Genomic DNA, 23,252 nt, shown 5'->3' with positions numbered 1-23,252 from the left:
AAACCGGAGTCGCGAAGACATGGTATTTCAACCACGTCATTGACATACCCAACTGGGCGACCTTCCAACATCAGCTCCGATACGTTTTTGGGACACCGGCTATTCGATCCACTATCCTAGTGTCGAAGAGAGGACCCTCGACACTCGCCGACAACACCCCGGTGAATTGTGCACTTATACATTGAGGATTCCGTTGCACTGTGCCGGCGTGTCAGTTCAGCCATGCTGAAATGAAACAAAGTACGCCACATTTTGAAAGGACTTTGACCTGTTACTTTCAATGCTCTAGCTGCGCAAAATCCAGCTACCGTCGCTGACGTCATCGCGATATTCCAGAGCCTTCATGCGCTGGACTCATTTTATCTCAGGCCGGGCCTTGGTGACTACCACTCTTCGTCTCATGGCTATCTGCGTGACCTCATCTGGGACATTATACGCGAAGAATTGCGGTCTGTGGGCTTCACACCTCCTTCACCGCGTTCGACGCAGCATTCAGGAATTCCCTTGCGTGACCTCATCAGGAAGGAACTTACTTCGCTAACCGGTCCTGCTCTCGTACAGCCCCATATCAACTTACGCTCAAGTGGCTGCCTTGCCTCCGAGCGACGTACACGTGGCATTGCCGCAACCATCCTACGTGTCGGTTGCTGCCGCTCTACCGGTCAACGACGGTTCGATGACAACTGACCTTTTTCGGCCCACATGGCCTGGCTATCTCCAGGTGCCCGGAACTTCTACTCTCCACCCTGGTGCTCCCCCCGCCCTGTTTGCTATTACTGCGTCTATCGCGGCCACATATCTCGTTTTCGCCGAAATAGCCAGCAAGATGAGCGTCGGGGTTACGACGCGTGAACGAGATTGGTCCACGGGGGCCTCCCATCAATGTCAGCCTTATTCGTCTCCTCCACACCAGTCTCCATTTCCACCAGCATCGAATGCACCGCGGAACAGCCGGAACACGAGACGCCGCTCACCTTCGCCTTTCTGCCGTTCTTCTTCCCCCTTCGTATCGCCTCATTCTCCTCTGATAGTCATTCGGAAAACTAAATGATGCAGTTTTTGAAGGAAAAACTGCATTGAAATTTAGAACTGAAGTTCCTCCATCAGGTCCGTGTAACATGGTTTCGGTGTAAGTGGAAGGCGTTTTTTATTGATTGATATGTGGGGTTTAACGTCCCAAAACCTCCATATGTTTTTGAGAGACGCCGTAGTGGAGGGCTCCGGAAATTTCAACCACTTGGGGTTCTGCACCCAAATCTGAGCCCATGGCCTACAACATTTCCGCCTTCATCGAAAATGCAGCCGCTGCAGCCGGGATGCAAACCCGCCACCTGCAGTTCAGCACCCGAGTACCTTCGCCACTAGACCACCGCGAAGGGGTGAAGTGGAAGGAGTGCGTGTCGATGCTTTGGTGGACAAAAGAGCGATATTTTCTGTTATACTTGCTGATTTGTGTGAACAACTAAAGACATTGATGACGCCTTACGATGGTCAAGCGTGAGTTGCTGCTCAGGGGAGCATCAATCGCCCTTCCGCGTTTTGTACTGTGCGTGTTTTCATTGACGGCATCCGCCATCATGTCCAGTTTGCTGCCCTATCCCGCTGGTCTAACCAACAAATTTTAGGGTGGGACTTGCTGTCATCTGCTTCCACGGCTATTTGTTTTGGACAACGCGTCATTCACCTTACTGACAAAGACTACATGGTTGTCGACGACAATGAGAAGCCACTTCGTGTGGTCGCTGCGAAGGACATTGAACTGTCGCCCCTTCAAGAGCAAATTGTCACCATTACGTCCAACGACATCTAAACGGTGATGTATTGGTCTCCCCACCACCAGTTCGCTTTCGTAAAGACATAGTTCTTCCGTCCAGTGTGATTCGTTTTCGCAGTCAATCTGCACTCGCCAAAGCTGTAAGTTCTACACCGGAGAAGATCCTACTGCCACAGAGCACTACTGTGGCCCGTGTTGCTGACTGCGAATTTGTATTTGTCACGCCCCTTCAGGCCATAGCATACAAAGACCCTTCCTTCGGTGAGCATGCTTCTTTTTTCGTCTTTACCACCACCTTTGCCACAGCCATCAGCAGTTACTTGACAACTTCACAGACACAGCAGCTGCTTATACTGTTACAGAAACACGCAAATACTTTCAATGTTTGCTCGTCTACGCCGGGCTGCACTACTACTACAGCACATCGAATTCGAACAGGACATCTATCGTACACCGCCAACCCTACCGCGTGGCTTTAGCTGAAAGCAAAATTATCGAAGAAAACGTTGCCGACATGCTTAAACGGGAAGTCATGCTATCATTATCTAGCCCTTGGTCGTCTCCTATTGTTTTGGTTCATGAAAAGGATGACTCCGTGCGTTTTTGTTCGGACTACCGGGCTCTCAATAAGACCACACGCAAAAACATGTACACCATGCCGCACATTGACAACGCTCTTAATTCTGTACAAGGTGCGGAATTTTTTTCAAGCCTAGATTTGCGTTCTGGGTACTGGTAGATTCCCATGCATGAAGACGATAAAGTGAAATCAGCGTTCTCAACCATCGCTGGGTGACACGAATTCAACGTGATGCCATTCCGGCTCTGCAACGCGCCCGTGACTTTTGAGCGCATGATAGGCACCATGCTACGTGGCCTAAAATAAAAAGCTTCCCATTGCTACCTGGACGACATTCTTATCTTTTTCTCCACATTTCCTGTGCGCCTAGAACGATTGAATCATGAAGATTGGATCATGTGCCTTACCGGCGCCGGTCTTCAAATAAACACTCAGAAATGCTCTTTCGCCAGCAATTCTAAAAAGGTCTTAGGACACGTCGTTAGCAAAGAGGGAATTCGACCCGACCCAGACGAGATTGCTGCGGTCCTTCACTTTCCGCTAGGTCGCAGGAGCTGCGCAGTTGTCTTGGCCTCGCCTCCTATTTTCGCTGGTTTGTCCACAACTTCGCCTCCATAGCTGCTCCAGCACACCAACTACTTGCTTCCAACGTCCCCTTTCTGTGGTCTCAAGAATGTCAAAAGGCATTCCACCTGTTAACCAGTCGCGTACTCACCACAGCCGAGAAGGACTACACAATAACTGAACAAGAGTGTCTGGCTGTTCTTATGTCGGTGCAAAATTTTTGTCCCTATCTCTATGGCCGTCGCTTCACAGTCGTTACGGACTACCACGCCTTATGCTGGCTTTGCACTGAAGAACTGGTCCCGACGCTTGGGACTGTGCATGCAGCGCTTGCAGGAGTACGCCTTTTACATAATTTACAAGTCTGACAGCAAACATCAAGACGCCAACGATTTATCTCGTTTCCCGCTTTCTACTCACCATTTCAGCATTGGCGAGAGCTCGACTACTACATCTACCACAGCTCATACGCTAACCTCAATAGGGCACCTTTTTTCGGACGAAGAGCCAACATTTAGCTCCCACCAGTGTTCGGATCTTTACTGCAGACGCATTATGGACCATCTTTCGGGAGCTTCTCATCAACCGAACGTGCGACTTCGTCGTCAACTCTTGCATTTTAGGCTGGACAATGGGGTTTTGTACCGCCACATTTACCATCCTGACGGCCGGCACTGGGTTCCTGTGCCACCACGCTCTCTTCGACTTCAGGTGCTCGAAGCCTTCTACGATGACTTGACTGCTGGCCATCTTGTTTTTTAAAAAAAATCTCTTGACAGCATTCGATGTCGGTATTACTGGCCTGGCCTTTTTTCAAGCGTAGCGTGGCACGTCGATTCCTGCACCCGATGCCAGCGTCGTAAACTACCGGCATCTGCACCTGCTGGACCTCTACAACCAATTCAGTGCCCTTCAATGCCATTGGAAGTTGTAGGTGTTCACCTTTACAGGTCTCTGTTTGTCACATCTACTGGCAAACGATGGATAATGACCACCGTGGGCCATCTGACAAACTACGCGGAGACGTCCTCTGTCATTACAGGCTCAGCTGTGGAAGTTGCTGACTTTAATCTTCGCACCCTAATCCTGCGCCCTGGGGCTCCTCGTGAACTGCTTAGTAATCGTGGCAAAGTGTTCCTGTTACAAATGGTAAACGAAGTACTGAGTACTTCCGGAACTACTCAGAAGAAAGCTTCAAGATACCGCCCTCAGACAAATGGTCTCACCGAAAAATTTCGTGAAACCCTTGCCGACATGATAGCCGTTTACGTCCAACCCGACCATGAAAACTGGGATACTCTTCTCCCATTCCTGGCTTTCGCCTACAACACTACCGTTCAGCGAACAACTGGTTACTCACCGTTTTACCTCGTGTGCGGACGTCCCTCTACTACCTTTCTCGACGTATCCTTCTTTAACAGCCATGTTAAATTCATGCCAGCCTTCTAGCGAAAAATACATTTTTCGCCTGGCCTGGTCTCGCCATCAGGCTCGCATCAATACTGAAGTGAAACAGCCTGAGGGGAAGATCATCTATGGTGCAGCCCATCGCGCTGTGTCTTTCCGACCTGGCGACGAGGTGCTGCTTTTGACATTTATACGCACTTCTGGTCTCCGTGACAAATTCAGCGCCACGCTTCAGCGGGCCATACGTAGCTTTGAAACAGACTTCACCGGTCAATTATCGTGTGACACCACTTGTCGCCCCTGCGGTCTTTATAACCGAAATTCAGAAAAAGAAGATGTACAAATTAACGCAAAAATATTCATCGATGCCAGCAGAATCGGTGGCTATCTTTGAAGCAGTTTAGCTTATCTGCGAGAATCCTGAGCCACGAAAATGGGTGATATGCACTGATAGCAAACCTGCTCTTCAGCTAATCAGAAATGTGAGATCACCCTACAAAAATGGTGAAATAGCACAATGTATCGCAGAAACTGTGGAATATGCCTCATCGCAGGGTCACAACATCGTATTCCAATGGATACCCAGCCACATTGGATTAAAGGGAAATGAAGATGCTGATAGCCTCGCGAAGAAAGCATTGAAGGATGGACGGGATTGCGCAATCCCCATGTCTGGGGCGAATATTCGACATTTTATATCGCAAGGAGCTAACCATTGTTCGACGGAGAAGTGGTTTGAGAGCCCTAAATTAAAGGAAACGGTACTTTATGAGGTTGATCCACACAGAAAAGTTTCCATAACGACAGACCTCCCATGACACCTAGAGACGTTGATCCACTGACTTAGATTGGAAGTAGCACACACAAACACCTTTCTGCACAAGATACATGGATTTAACTCACCGGAATGCCATTGTGGTCATGCAGAAAAAAATGTTTGCCATATTCTTTTGGAGTGCGTTAAATACGCGAATGAAAGAGAAAAATTAAAGAACAAATTAGCAAGTTTGGACAGACGGCCCCTCACAATAAAGAAACTACTTGGACCATGGCCTGAGATGCATCTCCAGGAAAAGGCAATAACCTTCCTGACAGACTTTTTAGTGGAGACAGGACTGGACAAGCGCCTATGACAGACAGCCAGAGATGGGTATTATATAAAATGTGGTCATGTATATACTGACATTAGAATAGTAAGGTGTACGTGTAAGTAGTTTATGACTGTGTGAACTGCGCGAAGAAAACTGTGTATTGGCATGATATTTGAACTGGTTTCAGTGTGCTATTATGTTTTTTTCTTTTCCGTATTGTTAATTTTTGGGTACCATTCTGTATTATTATTTTATTTTTCGCTGCAGAACTTTGTAATATGGAGTAGCCGAGGCAATGGGTACCTCAACCTCTCCACAGGAAAACAGTTAAAACAGAACAGAACAGAACTTGTCGCCCCAATAGACCACCGTTACCGCCGCACTGATATTGTCCCCGTTCACCGCATGAAACCTTTCACGCGACGTTCCTCCTCACTTTGACACACGGCGGCCAGGATGTCTGACCCGAAGTGCGGGGAGTTAGTGGGGCATTTGTTATTTACATCGTCATAATCGCTGCTTGATCATAATCACCATCATCCGCTTGTCTCTTTGTCTTCGCTGCCACTATGAGTCATCATCATTGTCTTCGTCTGTATGCACGCTCTGCCCGTTCGTTTTGCCGGGTATTCTCTCGAGTAAACGCTGTCGCAACCAAGACTTCATAATATTTTCTAGCAACTTTTCCACACATTTTAGCACCCCAAAACAGTGCTCACTGCCTCAGTTCTGCCGGTCTACAGCTCAACTTAAAGAAGTACTGCTTTGGCACTCGGCAGCTTCTAATTTTGGGCCATGTTGTCTCAAAGAGTGGCATTATTTCAGGTCCAAGAAAATTGCTTGCTGTGGCCGAGTTCTCTAAGCCGAAGACGTTCAAAAACTTTTGTAGCTTTCTCGACGTATGCTCTTATTTTCATCGTTCTATTCGAAAGTTTGCCTTCATCATTTCGCTATCGACTAAGTTCTTCGCTGCAACCACGATATTTCCGGGTGGTCACTGTCATGTGACAATGCCTTCGCTACACTACGGCGCCTTCTTACATCAACTCCAATACCACGACATTTCGATACGCTTAACCCGACATGAATCCACAAGGATGGTGGAGGTGTCAGTCTCGGTACTGTGCTCGCCCAGCGTAAACCAGGATCTGATTAGTAAGTCGTCTCTTATGCTAGTCGTGTATTGACCAAAGCGGAAGCTGACCAAGTTACAGAAAAAGAGTGTTTAGCCATTGTACGGGGCACCGGTAAGTTTAGGTCTTATATTTTCGGGCACCCATTCAGCGTGGATATAAACCACCATGCCTCATGCTGGCTTTCTTCGTTAAAAGATCACTCCAGCAGACTCCATAGTTCGGCACTTCGACTCCAGGAGTAAGGCATTAGGTTGTCTTCATATCTGGACGCAGACATTCCGACGCCGATGCTCTGTCCCGATCAACCCCTCTACATAGTATTGGAAATCGCGTGCCTCAGGTCGCAGCGGCATCTCCACATAGCTGATAGATGGAGCGGAAAAGGTGACGGTGAGTTAAGGCAACATTTATGTACAGCATAAACAGAGGCGTTACACATTTGGCGCTGCAGCCGTCAGCCTAAAGACCTCGCACTGAGGTGCGACAAGCCGTGATTTGTTCGGACGCTTTGTTCCCTTCGCGCCACTTGGTTCATTTATATGAATTTGGGATCCCTTGCACAAGCCAGTAGATCGAAGCCTCCAATCAGAAACCGCCGCTCGTCGTCGGCTGGAATTGCGCCCGTGGGTGAGGGGGTTTGCCACGCGTTGCGTAAGACGTCCGCAAGAGTTGCCAGTGACTGCGTCAGCCTGACTCTCTCTCTGGTTTTGATGCTGGTTGCATTTGTAGAAGCAATGAAGTTCGGTGTGGACTTCAAGGCAGGACAATAGTCCCGAGTGACCGTCTTTACCAACCCACGATATGTTTGCATTTCGCGTCAGCGACATGCGTCCGTAGTAACATAAAGACCACCGGATTGCGTCACTTTTGAACTCTCTGAGTCTGCCTCCTTCGCAAGACACCCCTAGAGGCGTGCGCTGTCAAGTACAGCACTTCGTTGTGAGGGATGCTATGCTATACCGAAAAAATTCTTTCTCGTAGACGCTGATGGCTCCTGGTTATTCCAAGACATTTCCGCTCGGACATACGCGCGTTATTTTACGCTGACCCAATGTGCGCGCATGCTGGCGGGTTAAAAACTCACACTCGCCTGTCACACCGCTAGTACTAGCGTGGAATATATTGCTTTTTTCACCTCTCCATCTGGTCTTGTGTCGTTTGCCAATGCCGGAAGAATACAACACCACGTTCTTCAGCTACCCTGCAGCCCTTACCTTGCCATGCCAGGCCCTTTGACCACATTGTTATTGATCCCTATGAACTCCTCCCACTCACACCTTCTGGATATCGTTGAATAATCATCGCCATCGACCACCTTACATTCCTGATGACCTTGTCTGGCTTTAAATTCTTTTAACCAGCCCTGATGTCACAACAAAACTTCAAACCAGATATCACGTTCCCTTCTTTGTGATCCCACAGACATCAGCAGTGAAACATTAGCAGTCGTACACGTGAGACTGCTCGCATAGACCGCATGAAACCGTATTACGACCGATCTCTCGTGTCGTAGCTATAAGTCACCAGAAAGATTCTTTTCCGGGGAGGGGGGGGGAGAAACTGTAGTGAACAAGATGAACACTGTTCGAGAAGGCAGCCAGGGCGAGAAGAGAATGACGTTATCTATCTATCTATCTATCTATCTATCTATCTATCTATCTATCTATCTATCTATCTATCTATCTATCTATCTATCTATCTATCTATCTATCTATCTATCTATCTATCTATCTATCTATCTATCTATCTATCTATCTATCTATCTATCTATCTATCTATCTATCTATCTATCTATCTATCTATCTATGCGCCTACGACATTTAGCTCTCCTGGCCGTTTGGTTAGGCTGTCGTTACCTAAATTGGTGCGGCATAACATACCTATTTTACGAGTATCAGTAGTTAGTCATAACATAAAGATGACATGTAAGTCATGAATGTCAGGATTTACATTTCATGGTCTTGGTGCTCTTGTGAAGGTTTCGTTGACTTGACATACTGCAAAACTGATATGGTATGAAATGACTGCATGGCGAACATAAGTGACACACCCTAACGCAAAAATCATGAAATGAATGTCAAGTAAGTCATGACTGTATGCCACGCTCATGATGAGCTCACTGCCGTTTTGTTAGCTTTACATGTACCAAGTTGGTATTATGTGACGTGAACAGACGACGAAGGTATATGACTAGTGCACACATGATAATCATAAGATGCGTGTCTTGTAAGAACATCACTACATGACACGCTGATAATGCATTCGCGGCCATTTCGCTAGCTTGACATATACCAAATTTGGTATCACGTGGCTAGAATAGACAACGAAGGTAAATGACCCGTCCAAACATGATAATCAAGACATGCATGTCACGCAAAACATGGCTTCATGCTACCCTCATAGCGTGCTCGGGGCCTTTTCGCTAGCTTTAAATATACCAAATTTGGTATTACGTGGCGCGAACGAACGGCGAAGGTAAGTGACACGCCCAAACATGATAATTATGACATGCGTGTGATGTGAAACATGACTGCATGCTACGCTCATTGCGCGCTCGCGGCCGTTTCGCGAGCTCCACGTATACCAAATTTCGTATCACAAGACTTGAATAGATGACGAAGGTAAATGGCACGTCCAAACATGATAAGCAGGACATTTAATTCATGTACGGCATAAAACACGTGCGCCTCGTAAAGTTATGCTGATTGTGAATTGATATATGAGCCTGCCTCAGTCGTTCTTCGCATATCATCGATTCTCACTATACGCGGGATCCGCCAATATATATAATATATATATATATATATATATATATATATATATATATATATATATATATATATATATATATATATATATATATATATACTTATATATATTATGACGACTCAGTTGTAACGAGGCTTATTGGCCGTGAAGCGCACGTTCAAAAAAATGATGATTGTCAGCCAGAACATATGATGATGATTGACTGCTGTTCAGATGAGAATGAAGCGCGTGATAGATGCCTACACTGATCCCCCCCCCCCCCCCCGTGAAAGCGGCCAACCTGGCCGCTGCGGGCGGGTAGTCAAGGTGACGAGGAACGCCGTGTGAAAAGCTTCATGCGGGAAACGTGTATAATTTCCCTGCTGCGGTAACGGCGGTCAGTTGGCACGACAAGAGGCGTCACACGATAGTTGACAGGTGAAGTCTGCTCTAAAACAACATAAGGGCCGATGAATCGAGGCTGGAACTTATCGCAGAGACCAAATGTGCAAAGTGGTGTCAATAGCAGCACCTCGTCACCTGGTCGGAGTGATACCACACGATGAGAGGTGTCGTAGACAGCCTTCCTTGCTTGTTGCGTAGCTTCCGTGTTCATACGAGCGCGCTGGCGGCACTGGGCAAGGCGAGAAATATATTCTTCGCAAGAAGATGGTGATGGAGGGCCATTCCTGGTGAAGAAGGAAACATCGATAAAGAAAGTAGGTGAACATCCGTAAACGAGATAAAACGGTAAGTAGCCGGTTGTACGCTGAACAGCGGTGTTGTAGGCGAAAGTGAGGAACGGTAGAAGTTTATCCCAGTTTCTGTGATCCGGCTGAATGTATACGGCGATCATGTCGGCAAGGGTTCGATGAAATCTCTCGGTCAGACCATTTGTTTGAGGATGGTAGCTAGACGCCGTCTTGTGTGTAGTACCAGAAACGCGAGGAACTTCATTTAAAAGCTGTGATAATAACACCTTTCCACGGTCACTTAGAAGTACACGAGGGGAACCATGACGTAGTATTATGGCCTGAAGGACGAAGTCAGCAACTTTTGATGCTGAACCAGTAGCTACTGAAATTGTCTCGGCGTAGCGTGTCGCAAGGTCTACGGCGGTGAGTATCCATCTATTTCCAGCACCAGTAACAGGAAGGGGCCCATAAAGATCGACACCGACGACCTTGAAAGGTGTTGTAGGGCACGTCATTGGCTGTAACTGACCAGCCGGGGGAGATGTCGGAAGTTTGAGAAGTTGGCACGGAGAGCAGGAACCCACGTACTTTGCTACGCTGGTAGAAATCCCGGGCCAATAAAAGCGGCTTCAAATGCGGTCGTAGGTTTTGTGAAAGCCTAGGCGGCCAGCAGTCAACTCGTCATGAAAGGCATTAAGTACATGATGTTGAAGAGCGCGTGGCAGAACAAGTACGCAGCGTTGGCCGTCAGGATGATATATGTGACGATACAGCACACCGTCCTGAAATTTGAAGTGCTCGAGTTGTCGACGAAGGCGTGCATTGAGTGGACGCGTAGCTCCTGAGAGGTGGTCTAATAATGCGCTGACAATACGGGTCAGCTTGCTGGCGAGAACTGAAAGGTTGTTCATTGTCGATTGGTGGTTGGTATAGCGAGGCGAGCAAGGCAACAGAAGTGGGAGTCACGTCCGCACTGGTGTCGTTGGAGGTGGCAGCTGGAGGGTCGAACAAAGCCGTAGGTAGTGGGCAACGAGAAAGAGCGTCGGCGCCTTGATGTTTTCTGCCCGATTTACAAATAATCTCAAACTGATACTCCTGTAGGCGTAAAATCCAACCACCCAAGCGTCCGGACAAGTTCTCCATTGTAGAAAGCCAGCATAAGGCGTGGTGGTCCGTTACAATGGTGAATTGACGGCCGTATAGACAAGGACGGAACTTTTGTATGGACCAAACCACAGCGAGGCACTCCTGCTCAGTGATGGTATAGTTCTTTTCGGTAGAAGTAACCACTCGGCTAGCATATGCGATGACCCTTTCCCGTCCAGAGTTATCGCACTAGAGGAGAACAGCACCTATACCGCAACCGCTGGTGTCGGTATGCAGGAGTGTTGGGGCGGTGTCATCAGAATGGCAGAGTACAGGCCCTGACGTCAAAGCTTCCTTCAATAGGTCAAACACCGACTGACATTTCTCGGACCACACAAAGGGTGCATTAAAAGCAAGTAGTTTGTGAAGTGGCGCAGCTATTGAAGCGAAATTTTGTATGAAGCGACGAAAATAGGATGCGAGGCCAAGAAAACTTTGCAAATCCTTAAGTCTTGTGGGCGTGGAAATAGAAGGACGGCAGCGATCTTTTCGGGGTCAGGGCGAATACCGTCCTTGCTGACGACATGACCGAAAACCTTGATGGATTTGGGGGCGAAAGGGCACTTCTTAGTGTTGAGCTGCAGACCCGCACCGGCGAGGCATGTTAGGACGTCATCCAAGCGGCTCAGGTGCTGAGAAAACGTTGATGAAAAGATGATAATGTGATCAAGGTAGCAGAGACACGTCTTCAATTTGAGACTACGCAGGACGGTGTCGATCATGCGTTCAAACGTCGCGGGCGCATTGCAGAGCCCGAAAGGCATCACAATAAATTCGTATAGGCCATCGGGGGTTGCAAATGCATTTTTTTGTCGTCATCGTGCATGGGAATTAGCCAATATCCCGAACGCAAATCGAGGCTTAAAAAGCATTCGGCGCCTTGCAGTGAATCAAGGGCGTCGTCGATGCGTGGCATGGGGTATACGTCCTTGCGTGTGATGTTGTTAAGTGCCCGGTAATCAACGCAAAAGCGCACGGAGCCATCTTTTGTTTCGAACCAAAACAACATGGCATGACCAAGGGCTAGTTGATGGACAAATTATTTCTCGTTGGAGCACGTAAGCGACGTTTTTCTCGATGATTTTTCGCTCAGCGAGAGACACGCGGACCGGGCGGCGATGTACAATAGATGTTCCTTCCGTCTGAATGCGATGCGCTGCAGTGGTAGTTCGGCCCAACGTTGAGGAGCAGATGTAGAAAGAATCGGCGTGTTTCGTTAATAACGCAAGCAATTGCTGCGCCTGCATAGCTGTTAAGTCATCACTGATAAGGGCTGTGAAGGAAGAGGATGATCCAGGCTTACTCATAGAACGGTCGTTGGTAGAGGCAGGTTTAAGTGACGTGACACTGACAAGCTCAGCATCCACAACACAGGCTACTGCAGTGCCCTCTGGCAGGAGAACTTTCTCTGGCATTTTATTCGTAGCAATGACGAGCGCGGAGCCATGGTGAAAGCGTACGACACCTGATGCAAGGGCTACGCCTTTTGCGACACCAGTCGACAAAGGGGACACCAAGACGTCACCGTGGTTGATGTCCTTAGAGGTCAGGGTCACAATTCGTTCTTGATGTGGCGGTAGTTCGAGATCTTCGCGAGCGAACAGGCGTAGTGGCTTGTAGACGCTTTCGTCGAACATGAAGTCCGTATTATTTAGGTGCAGCATCCGTTCACCACAACATATAGCGGCTGAAGAAGAAGATAGGAAGTCCCACCCTAGAATTAGCTGGTGAGAGCACCGGGTAAGCACAGTGAACTCGATGTAATGCAAAATGTCATCAATAAACACACGAGCAGTACAAAAAGCAAAAGGGCGGATAGTGTTCCCCTGGGCTTCGACTAGATTTGGTCCATTGTAAGGTGTCATTACTTTTTTCAGGCGTTTGCACAAATCATACCTAATCACAGAAAGTGTAGCATCGGTGTCCACCAAAGCGTTCACGAGAACTCCTTCCACCGTAACAGAAACCATGTTCAACGGGCGTACTGGAGGAATATGAGTCCTACTGTTACATGCAGTTTCTCCTCCAAAAACTGCATCATTTAGTTTTCCGACCGGTTGTCTGTCGTAAACGAGGCTGGCCGAAGAGGAGAGGAGGAGCGACGGAAGGGCGAAGGTGATCGGCGTCGGCTTGAACGGTAAGTGTTCCGCGTCTCAGTCGACGCGGGCGGAGATGGAGACTGCTACTGTCCAGTTGAATAACGCCGAGCCTAAGAATCCCCACTGGAAAAGTCCCGTTCGCGCATGTCGTACCCGCGACGCTCGTCCTGCTGGCGCTTGCGGCAGAAGCGCGATAAATGGCACGATATCCACAGTAAAAGCATGTTGGGTGAGACGGACGCCAAGACGGGTAGTAGAAAGCGTTCGGCGCACCGGGAAATAGCGCACTCAAGTGGACAGACGGAGGGTCGGGTGGCATTGACCGGAAGAGGACCAGTGGTGCAGCAGCAACCGGCGTGAATGATGGCAGCGGCGAAGTAGAGTTCACGTTGCGAGAAGGCGCGGCCGCAACTTGCACGTACGTTGGAGGGCTAGACGGAGGTGGCTGTACGTAGGCTGGACCGGTGAATTATGTTAGTTCCTCCCTTACTATGTCACGCAGGGCCATGCTTGAAAGCTGGTTGACAGACGGAGAAGGTTGTGAGATGCCCATTGATTGAAGTTCTTTGCGTATGATCTCCCGTATCATGTCACGCAGGTCCCGGTCTGCTGTACGGTGTTCACTATTGCCCGACTGAAGGCGAACAGAATCAAGTTCGTCGAGACGCTGACACGTAGAGATGATGTCAGCGACAGTAGAGGGATTCCGGGCAACAAGGGCATTGTAGGCAATGCTTCCGATGCCCTTCAGGATGTGGCGCCGTTTGTCCGACTCGGACATCGAAGAATTGACGCGCCGGCAAAGCGCAAGGACATCCTCGATGTAAGATGTGTATGACTCGCCGGGATGTTGTTGGCGAGTATCTAGGGCCCTCCTCGCTAGAGCGGATCGAACGGCTGGCGTGCCGAATACTTGGCGAAGCTGCTGCTTGAAGGCAGGCCAGTCGGTGAGGTCGATTTCATGGTTCAAGAACCATGTCTTGGCAACGCCCGTGAGATAAAGCGATACTCGGCGGAGCTTGTTAGAGTCGTCCCAGTGATTAGTTGCGCTTACTCGCTCGTAGTTATTCAGCCAGTCCTCCACATCTTCGCCGCGGAGACCAGCGAAGATCGGAGGGTCACGCTGGTGGTTTACGAAGTAAAGAGGAGGGGCTTGCGGCGCAGAAACGGGAGCAGAAAGGGCATCTACCCACACACTCTGAGACATGTTGGCGGACTGAGGTTTCAAGCGGCGGCCTGAACGGAGCTCCAGCGAGTAGGCGTTGTAAGGAGAGGTACCGGGATCGTCAATACACCTCCACCACGTATGATGACTTGGTTGTAACGAGGTTTATTGGCCGTGAACTCGGGAACGAACAAGCGCAACGGGCCCGAAAATGAAGCGCACGTTGAAAGAAAATGATGATTATCAGCCAGAACATATGATGATGATTGACTGCTGTTCAGATGAGGATGAAACGCATATATATATATATATATATATATATATATATATATATATATATATATATATATATATATATATATATATATATATATATATATATATTGAGGTCTAACAGACAATAATGCCAAGGAAAGTATAGGGGAAGATATTAGACCGAATATAATGTAACTATGAAGAAAAGTGGTAGAAAAGATCACTTGCCGTGGGCAGGATCCTGCCCACGGCAAGTGATCTTTTCACCCACGTTTTTTTATATTTACATTATAATTCAGTCTAACATATTCCTCTATACTTTCCTTGGCATTATTTTCTGTTAGATCTCAATAATATTGTGTAGAACACGGAAATACGAGCCCTTAGGTATACTTTTATTTCCTTAAGTTCATTAACGAGGGTCTCGGACTGGCAGACTTAGTGTGTTTTGGTTGTATACGAGGGACTATTGGTCAGCTGCCTACTCGTAATAAGTTCACAAACTACGTGAGACTAAACAGGCTCAAAATAGTGTGCCACCCTCGCCGCCATCACTCCTGGTGACGCGGACTGACACTTCCACGTTTAATTCACATATAAACCCAGTAAAGTGGCTCGAGGGATAACCGCCGTGGTTGCTTAGTGGTAGAACATCGAACGCGTTATTCGAAGGTCACAGGTACGCTTCCTACCCCCGGCAAGTTATCTTTTCACCCAGTTTTTCTTCTTCATATTTACCTTACAATTCGGTTTAATAATGTCCACTATATTTTCCTTGGCATTACTGTCTGTTAGATTTTATTATATTGTGTTAAAACACGATATACACTTCTTTCCCCCCCATATATATATATATATATATATATATATATATATATATATATATATATATATATATATATATATATATATATATATATATATATATATATATATATATACAGAGAAAGAGAGAGAGAGCATATTTATAAACCATTTACAATGAGTCATGTTATTATATAAGATTATGTTGCTTCTGAATCACTTAAGCCTCAGTAATTGTTTCCATAAGGGAGACGTACAACCAACCCCTATACATAGCTTTCATGGATGGCGAGAAGGAGTTTAATTCAGTCCAGATATCAGCAGTAATGCTGGCACTATGGAGTGAGGGGATAGATGAACAATACATAAACATACTGAAAGAAATCAGTGGATCCACAGCCACCAGAGTTGTTCATAAAGTGACAGAATCCTAATAAATAAGAGTGTTAGGCAGGGAGACACTATCTATCCGATGTTATTCACTGCATGTTTACAGGGGGCTTTCAGGGCCCTAGATTGCGAAGAGTAAGGAATAAGAGTTATTGGAGAGTATCTTAGCAACCTGCGATTCGATGATGACATTTCCTTGTTGAGAAACTTAAGAGAAAATTTACCGCTTATGGCTACTGAACTGTACATAGAAAGCAGAAGAGTAGGTCTGAGAATTAATGTGGACATGAAACAAAAGTATTGTGCAACAGTCTCGAAAGAAAATATCCCTTTGCGAAAGCTACTGAGACCATGGAAGTTGTAAATGAATATGTCAATTTAGGACAGATAGTGAACACGGAGCTGAACCATAAGAGTGAAATAACTAGACGAATAAGAATAGGGTGGATCACATTTGGCAAGGATTCTCAAATAATGAATGACAATCTGCCACTAACCCTCAAGAAGAAGGTATTAACAGCTGCATCATGCTGGTACTTACCTACGGAGCAGAAACCTGGTGGCTTACAAACAGTGTTCACCTTAAATTTAGGGTGGCGCAGCGAAAGATGGAAAAGAAAATGATGGGTGTAACCTTAAGTTAGAAGAAAAAGCAGAGTCGGTAAGGGAACAAACCGGTGCGAAGGACATCATGGTTCAAATCAAGAAGAAGAAATGGGCACGAGCTGTCCGCATATCACGTAAACAGGATAACCGCTGGTCATTAAGGGTAACTGACTAAATTCCCAGAGAAGGCAGACGCATGAAGGGGAGACGAAAATCAGGTGGGCCGACGTGATTAAAAAGTTCGCAGCTATAACATGGCAGCAGAAAACACAAGACCGCGTTGATTAGCGCATCATGAGCGGCCTTTGTACTTCAGTCTAGTACACTGTACTGCAGTGGGCGTAGTCAGGCTGATGGTGATGATGATGATGAATTGCTTCGATAAAATGGAAAATGTTCAGGTATTTGAGTAATCTAACTTTCAATAAATTTCACTTGAATATTTTTTCTGCAATTAACTATAAAATAGCAGCAATCAGAAGTGCAACGTAATGGGCGGCTAACTTTCTGATTCGTAGATCGTCAAAGACGTACTCCGGCAACTTTTCGAGATGAATGGACCTCAATAAATTCATTGGATGCATTTATTTGCTGGTTTTCTTAGTTTAAGTCAAATCACAGGCTTGAGATTTTCGCAAACTGTTTTATAGATTGTCTCTCAGCACTCACTTGGCTTGACAGATTTATTTACAAGATTGTGTGTGTGATGTCACGCTTTTCCAGGCGACGGAAGTGACGGAACTTAGGTGCCACTCCTGTGTCCGTTTCGTCTGCTGTTCATCGTGTGTGTTTAGCCGTGGCATCCTTGTTATAGAGTACGGTTTGTTTTAAAGACGATAGTCTTTCTTGGGGACCTTCGAAGCAAAAATTTTAATCTGTCTGTCACTCTGTCTGTATGTTGATTTGTCTGTTTGTCCGCCCTTGAAGATAGCCAAAACAACACCAAACGATATTCTAAACGGCCGACATCATCCAAAGCGCACATCAACACTGCTCAATATTCTGTGTTCATAATTGTGCGTATCCCCGCCGCGGTGGTCTAGTGGCTAAGGTATTCGGCTGCTGACCCGCAGGTCGCGGGTTCAAACCCCGGCTGCTGACCCGCAGGTTGCGGGTTCAAATCCCGGCTGCGGCGGCTGCATTTCTGATGGAGGCGGAAATGTTGTAGGCCCGTGTGCTCAGATTTGGGTGCACGTTAAAGAACCCCAGGTGGCCAAAATTTCCGGAGCCCTCCACTACGGCGTCTTTCATAATCATATGGTGGTTTTGGGACGTTAAACCCCACATATCAATCAATCAATCGTATTTGTGCGATTGTCAACTCAAAAGCAATTAGTGTGCATATCTGAGGCACCATAACAACACGTCAGTATTCTGTCTGTGTGTCTTTTTTACTAGAAAAGGCATATAAAAGTAATTCTAATGACCGTAGCATTTATCCCGTTGCGCTGACAATGCAACGCTTGCTGGAAAAAAGTGTTTCCAACGATTTGCTATGACCACATGGTGGTGGCACCTACTCGTCGCCTCGCGTTCTACATCTTATCGCCTCCGAGACGGGCACACACGCCGCATGCTTCGTTTTCCACAACGGCCAGATAGCGCTCATATATCACTTGTGACTGAACTTAATGCGGTCGTTCGCCTCCACTGCATACTCGAGGCACTCTAACGCAGCACCTCCAGAATACCATTCACCGATTTTTTTTGCGTAGAATACCATATAAACGTTTTCTTTTCCTTTGATGTCATGTTTAGGTCGTTGGGCCAGCCTTCGTGACAAGTGGTGATTCCATGCCCGAATCTAAAACAGAAACGTAATGTTTTGTTTTGTATAGTTTCTTGAATAAGTAGTATAGCTCCTGATGGTGTTTTGTGTTCAATCGTGGTCTGACCACGTATTTAATGAAAATGAAAGCCGCTTTGCTGTAGAAAGTTACATGGATGCTCTTAGTTCTGGACTCCTCTTCTATGGAGAAAGAGAGCAGATAAGGAAGATCAGGCAGAGCGCAAGTAGAATATATACGAATCCAAACGTAAGGCACCGGGCCGCGAACGCGGAAATAGAAAACTTGGCACGTGAGGTGGCAAGAAGCTTAATCGCTGCCACACAACAATCAAGGAATCATAACCGGCCGCCGTAATGAGCTCTGCTCATGCGTCGAATTCGGCACACGGCGGTGACGGTGGCATCAAACCACCTCACTAATAGACATTTTTAGTTGGGCGTACGTAACGAGCCCGCGTACGCAGCACTGTCACGGGAGAGAACCGCGCGTGTGCAGTACGTAACGTATCGATTTCAAAAATGCGTGCGCACGCCCGAAAAAAAAAATGTGGCGTGCGTAAACGTGACGAGGTGAAGCGTACGTGGCGTTATGTTTTCGCGACATCTCGTTTGATATAGGAACCAGATAGCAAAACGACAGTGACGGCGTCGAACGTAGAGAGCAACAAAGCCGGCCCAAGCCGTGTATATTTCACTTTGAAGGACGATGTTGCGCTGCTACCGCACGAGGGCGCTAAAGAGCACCCAAAAGCTTTTTTTTATTTCTAAGAACATACGTCTAGTTGAACCAAACGTATACGGTCAATTCGGTGAAGTAAAAGTGTCGTTGAGCGCTTCGCATGCAGCGTACGCAACGTATCGTACCACGTACGTAGGCTCGTTACGTACACCCGACTGAAAGTGTCTAACAAGTGTGCCCGTACGCAAAGCCATTGTCAAAGATAGCAGAGGCTCCGTAATGCTACGATGGACAGAAAGAAAGAACAGAGAAATACCAGAAGAAATACAAATATTAAGTGAAACAGACTTGGCACACAGAGCAGAAGAAATATGACGCAAGAAGCAAAAAGAAGACGCGGTGGACAGTGAAACAAATATCTTTATCTTATTCCGGCTTTTAGTCGCTATCTTCCAGCTTGCTGTTCCTTGACGGTCATTGTATCGCTATTGTAGGTTTATTGCTTGATCTTTGGAATTTATTTTTACATGCTACAGAAGACGCGTACTGTGTTGTTCTTTCGGTCTATACCTTGATCTGAGGCCTGGGCGTCTTGGCTGCCGAAGGATTATATTATTGGTTGCTGGTACGTGCCGAGCCGGCGCTCTGTAGAGTCCTTTACTCATCCTGCACGCTGCCGCCTCTGAGGAGATTACTTACGAGCCACCAATCAAGACAAGTCCATCCGAGAGCGAAGGAAAGCCGTTCCACTCTGCTTCTATTTATTTGACGCAATTAAGCTCCACAGAAAGGCCCGCCTTGCATCATGACGTTCATAGTGATAGACACTATGTGACAACAGGTGCAGTGTTTTTTTTTTGTTCATATCGTTGAGTAGGTACACAGTATGCGGGCATTCACTTTTTTTAAAGACAATAGTCTTTTTTGGGGTACTTCGACGCAAAAATTTTGGTCGATCTGTCTGTCTGTCTGTCTGTCTGTCTGTTTGTCTGTCCACAGTAACAATACTCCAAACGGCACCAATCAATACCCCAAACGGCCAACCTCATCTGCAGTGCCCACCAATGTTACTCAAGTTTCAGCGTTCATAGTTGTGTGATTGTCAATTAAAGAGCAAATATTTCACATATCTGAGGCACCAAAACAACGCATCAATAGGTCTTGTGTGTATCTTTATACTAGAGAAGGCACACATCAGTAATTTCAAGGACCGTTGCGTTTATCACACTGTGCTGATAGTGCAACGCAAATGCTCGAAAAGGCAAGTGTTTCTAACAGTTTGCTTAGACGATACGCTGGTGCATCTACCCGTACCTTTGTGTTCTACACCTTATCGCCTCCGAGACAGGATCCCAACGTTCTCCGTGGGCGCGCACGCCTTCCTTCGTTTACATATATATATATATATATATATATATATATATATATATATATATATATATATATATATATATATATATATATATATAGTAACCCTTAATGACCAGTGGTTATCCTGTCTACGCGCTACTGTCCCTTTCCTCTTCTTGGTTTCTACTATGATATCCTTAAGCCCCACTTGTTCCTTAATCCACTCTGCTCTCTTTTTGTCTCTTAAGGTTACACCTACCATTTTTCTTTCCATTGCTCATTGCGTCGTCCTCAATTTAAGCTGAACCCTCTTTGTAAGTCTCCAGGTTTCTGCTCCATAGCTAAATACTGGCAAGATGCAGCTGTTATATACCTTCCTGTTGAGGGAGAGTGGCAATATACCTGTCAAAGTTTGAGAGTGCTTGCCATATGTGCTCCACCCCGTTCTTATTCGTCTAGTTACTTCAATCTCGTGGTACGGCTCCGCAGTTATTACCTGCCCTAAGTAGACATAGTCTTTTACAACTTGAAGTGCACTATCACCTATCTCGAAGCGCTGCTCTTTTCCAAGGTTGTTGTACAATACTTTTGTTTTCTGCAGATTAATTTTTGGAGCCACCTTTCTGCTGTGCTTGTCTAACTCCATAATCATGAGTTGCAATTTATCCCCTGAGTTACTCAGCAATGCAATGTCATCAGCGAAGCGCAGGTTACTAAGTTACTCTTCAATAAATCGTATGCCTAACTGTTAACATTCTAGGCCTCTGAAAACCTCCTGTAAGCAAGCGGTAAATATCATTGGGGAGATTGTATCCCCTGCCTCACACCCTTCTTGATTAGTATTCTGTTCATTTCTTTATGAAGCAATATGATAACAGTTGATCCTCTGTATATTTGTTTCAGGATGTTTATATATACTCCATCGATGCCCTGATTCCACAGTGCCTGCATCACTGCTGATATTTATACTGAATAAATGCCTTCTTGTAATCTATGAAGACAATGTATAGTGGTTGGCTATATTCTGAGCATTTCTCTATTACCTTATTGATAGTATGAATGTGGTCAATTGTTGAGTAGGCTATTCGAAATCCTGCTTGTTCCTTTGGTTCATTGAATTCTAGTGTTTTCTTTATTCTGTTAGCAATACTTTGGGAATAGCTTTATACTATGCAGAGCAAGCTGATTGGCCTGTAATTCTTCAAGTTCTTGCCATCTCCTTTCTTATGTAATGAGATGATGCCAGCATTCTTTTAAGAGTCTGGTACTCTTCTCGTCAGTAGGCACCTCGTAAACAGGGTGGCTAGTTTTTCTAACACAATCTGTCCTGCAACTTTCAGCAGATCTGATGTTACCTGGTCCTCCGCAGCAGCTTTACCTCTTTGCATGCTTTCCAAGGCTTTTCTGACTTCGTCTATCATTACTGATGGGGTGTCATCTGGGTTACTGGTAGTTCTTATAGTTTTAAGGTCGGGATTGTGCCGGCTACTGTACAGGTCTCTGTAAAACAGCTCCGCCATTTTAACTATCCAATCGATACTGGTAGTCATTGTGGCTTCTTTGTCCCTTAGTGCATACATCCGACTTTTGCCTATCCCAAGTTTCCTCTTCACTGCTTTGACGCTTCCTCCGTTTTTTCCAGCGTGTTCAATTCTCTCCATGTTATACCTTCTTACATCGCATACTTTACGTCTATTACTCAGCTTCAAAAGCTCTTCCAGTTCTATTTTGTCTGTTGTACTTGACACTTTCATGCTTTGGCGCTTTTTAATGAGCTTCTTTGTCTCGTGGGACAGCTTGCCAGTGTCCATTCTAAGTACTGTACCTCCAACTTCCACTGCACGCTCCGTAATGATACTCGTCAGTATATCATTCATTGCGTCAACGCTAAGGCTGGTTTCCTGGGTAAGAGCCGAGTTCCTGTTCTTAAGTGAGACTCTAAATTCCTCTATTTTCCCTCTCAGTGCTAGCTCGTTCATTGGCTTCTTGCGTATCAGTTTATCTCGTTCCTTCTTCAAGTCTAGGCGAATTCGAGACCATACCATTCTATGGTCACTGCATCGTACCTTGCCAAGCACTTGCACATCCTGCACGATGCCTGGGTTCGCACTCATTTGAAAGTATATTTCGTTCTTATTTTCGTCATTAGGGCTCCTCCATGTCCACTTACGGTTTCCTCGTTTACGGTAGAAGGTATTCAAAATCCGTAAATTATTGCGTTTTGTGGATTTTACTACTAGCTCTTCTGTGGTCTTTCTAGTACCGATGCCATAATCTCCCACTGCCTGGTTTCCAGCCTGCTTCTCCCCTACCTTTGCTATAAAGTCTCCCATTAATATAGTATACTGTGGTTTTACCTTACTCATTGCCGATTCCGCGTATTCATAGAAGCTTTCAACTGAAGCGTCATCATGGCTGGATGTAGGTGCGTAAGCCTGTACCACCGTGACCTTGTATCTCTTATTCAGTTTAACTACAATACCTACCACCCTTTCATTAATGTTATAGTATTCCTCTATGTTGCCAGCTATGTTTCTGTGAATAAGAAACTCCACTCCCAGCTGTCCTCTGTCAGCCAAGCCCCGATAGCAAAGGACGTGCCCATTCTGTAGGACTTTATAGGCCTAATCTGTCCTCCTAACCTCACTGAGCCCTATTATATCCAATTTAAGGCCCTCTAGCTCCTCCAACAGTACAGCTAGACTTGCCTCACTAGATAAGGTTCTAGTGTTAAACGTGTCCAAGTATATATATATATATATATAAGGTAAGAGGAGTTTTAAGATAGAGGTGGGAGAGCGAAAAAGAATGAGGGTTGATTTATTAAAGTGAAAAAAAAAGGCTTAGCACAGCTAGAGCGACGCTTCCTTAATTGTTTGTGTCTTACCAGCTGATGAGACGATGAGAATCCAGGCGTAGACGCAGAAATCTGGAAAAAAAATCAGGCAGTTAAATTGGAGTGCAGTTATGTACT

General features: G+C 46.2%; 1 protein-coding gene across 2 annotated transcripts in view; it reads right to left on the bottom strand.

Annotated features, from left to right (window-relative positions):
- LOC142817379 (uncharacterized) overlaps positions 1-23,252 on the bottom strand; it is a 61,336-nt gene that overhangs the window by 34,255 nt on the left and 3,829 nt on the right. For both annotated transcript variants that reach the window (XM_075894410.1, XM_075894409.1), the window contains exon 2: positions 23,166-23,207. In XM_075894410.1, the coding sequence (XP_075750525.1) occupies positions 23,166-23,207 (42 nt within the window). The remainder of the gene's footprint in view (positions 1-23,165; positions 23,208-23,252) is intronic.

The sequence above is a fragment of the Rhipicephalus microplus genome, chromosome 5, assembly GCF_043290135.1.
Source record: "Rhipicephalus microplus isolate Deutch F79 chromosome 5, USDA_Rmic, whole genome shotgun sequence".
NCBI lineage: Eukaryota > Metazoa > Arthropoda > Arachnida > Ixodida > Ixodidae > Rhipicephalus > Rhipicephalus microplus.
Note: the sequence above shows the minus strand (reverse complement) of the source record. Positions and strands in the feature narration are given on the sequence as shown.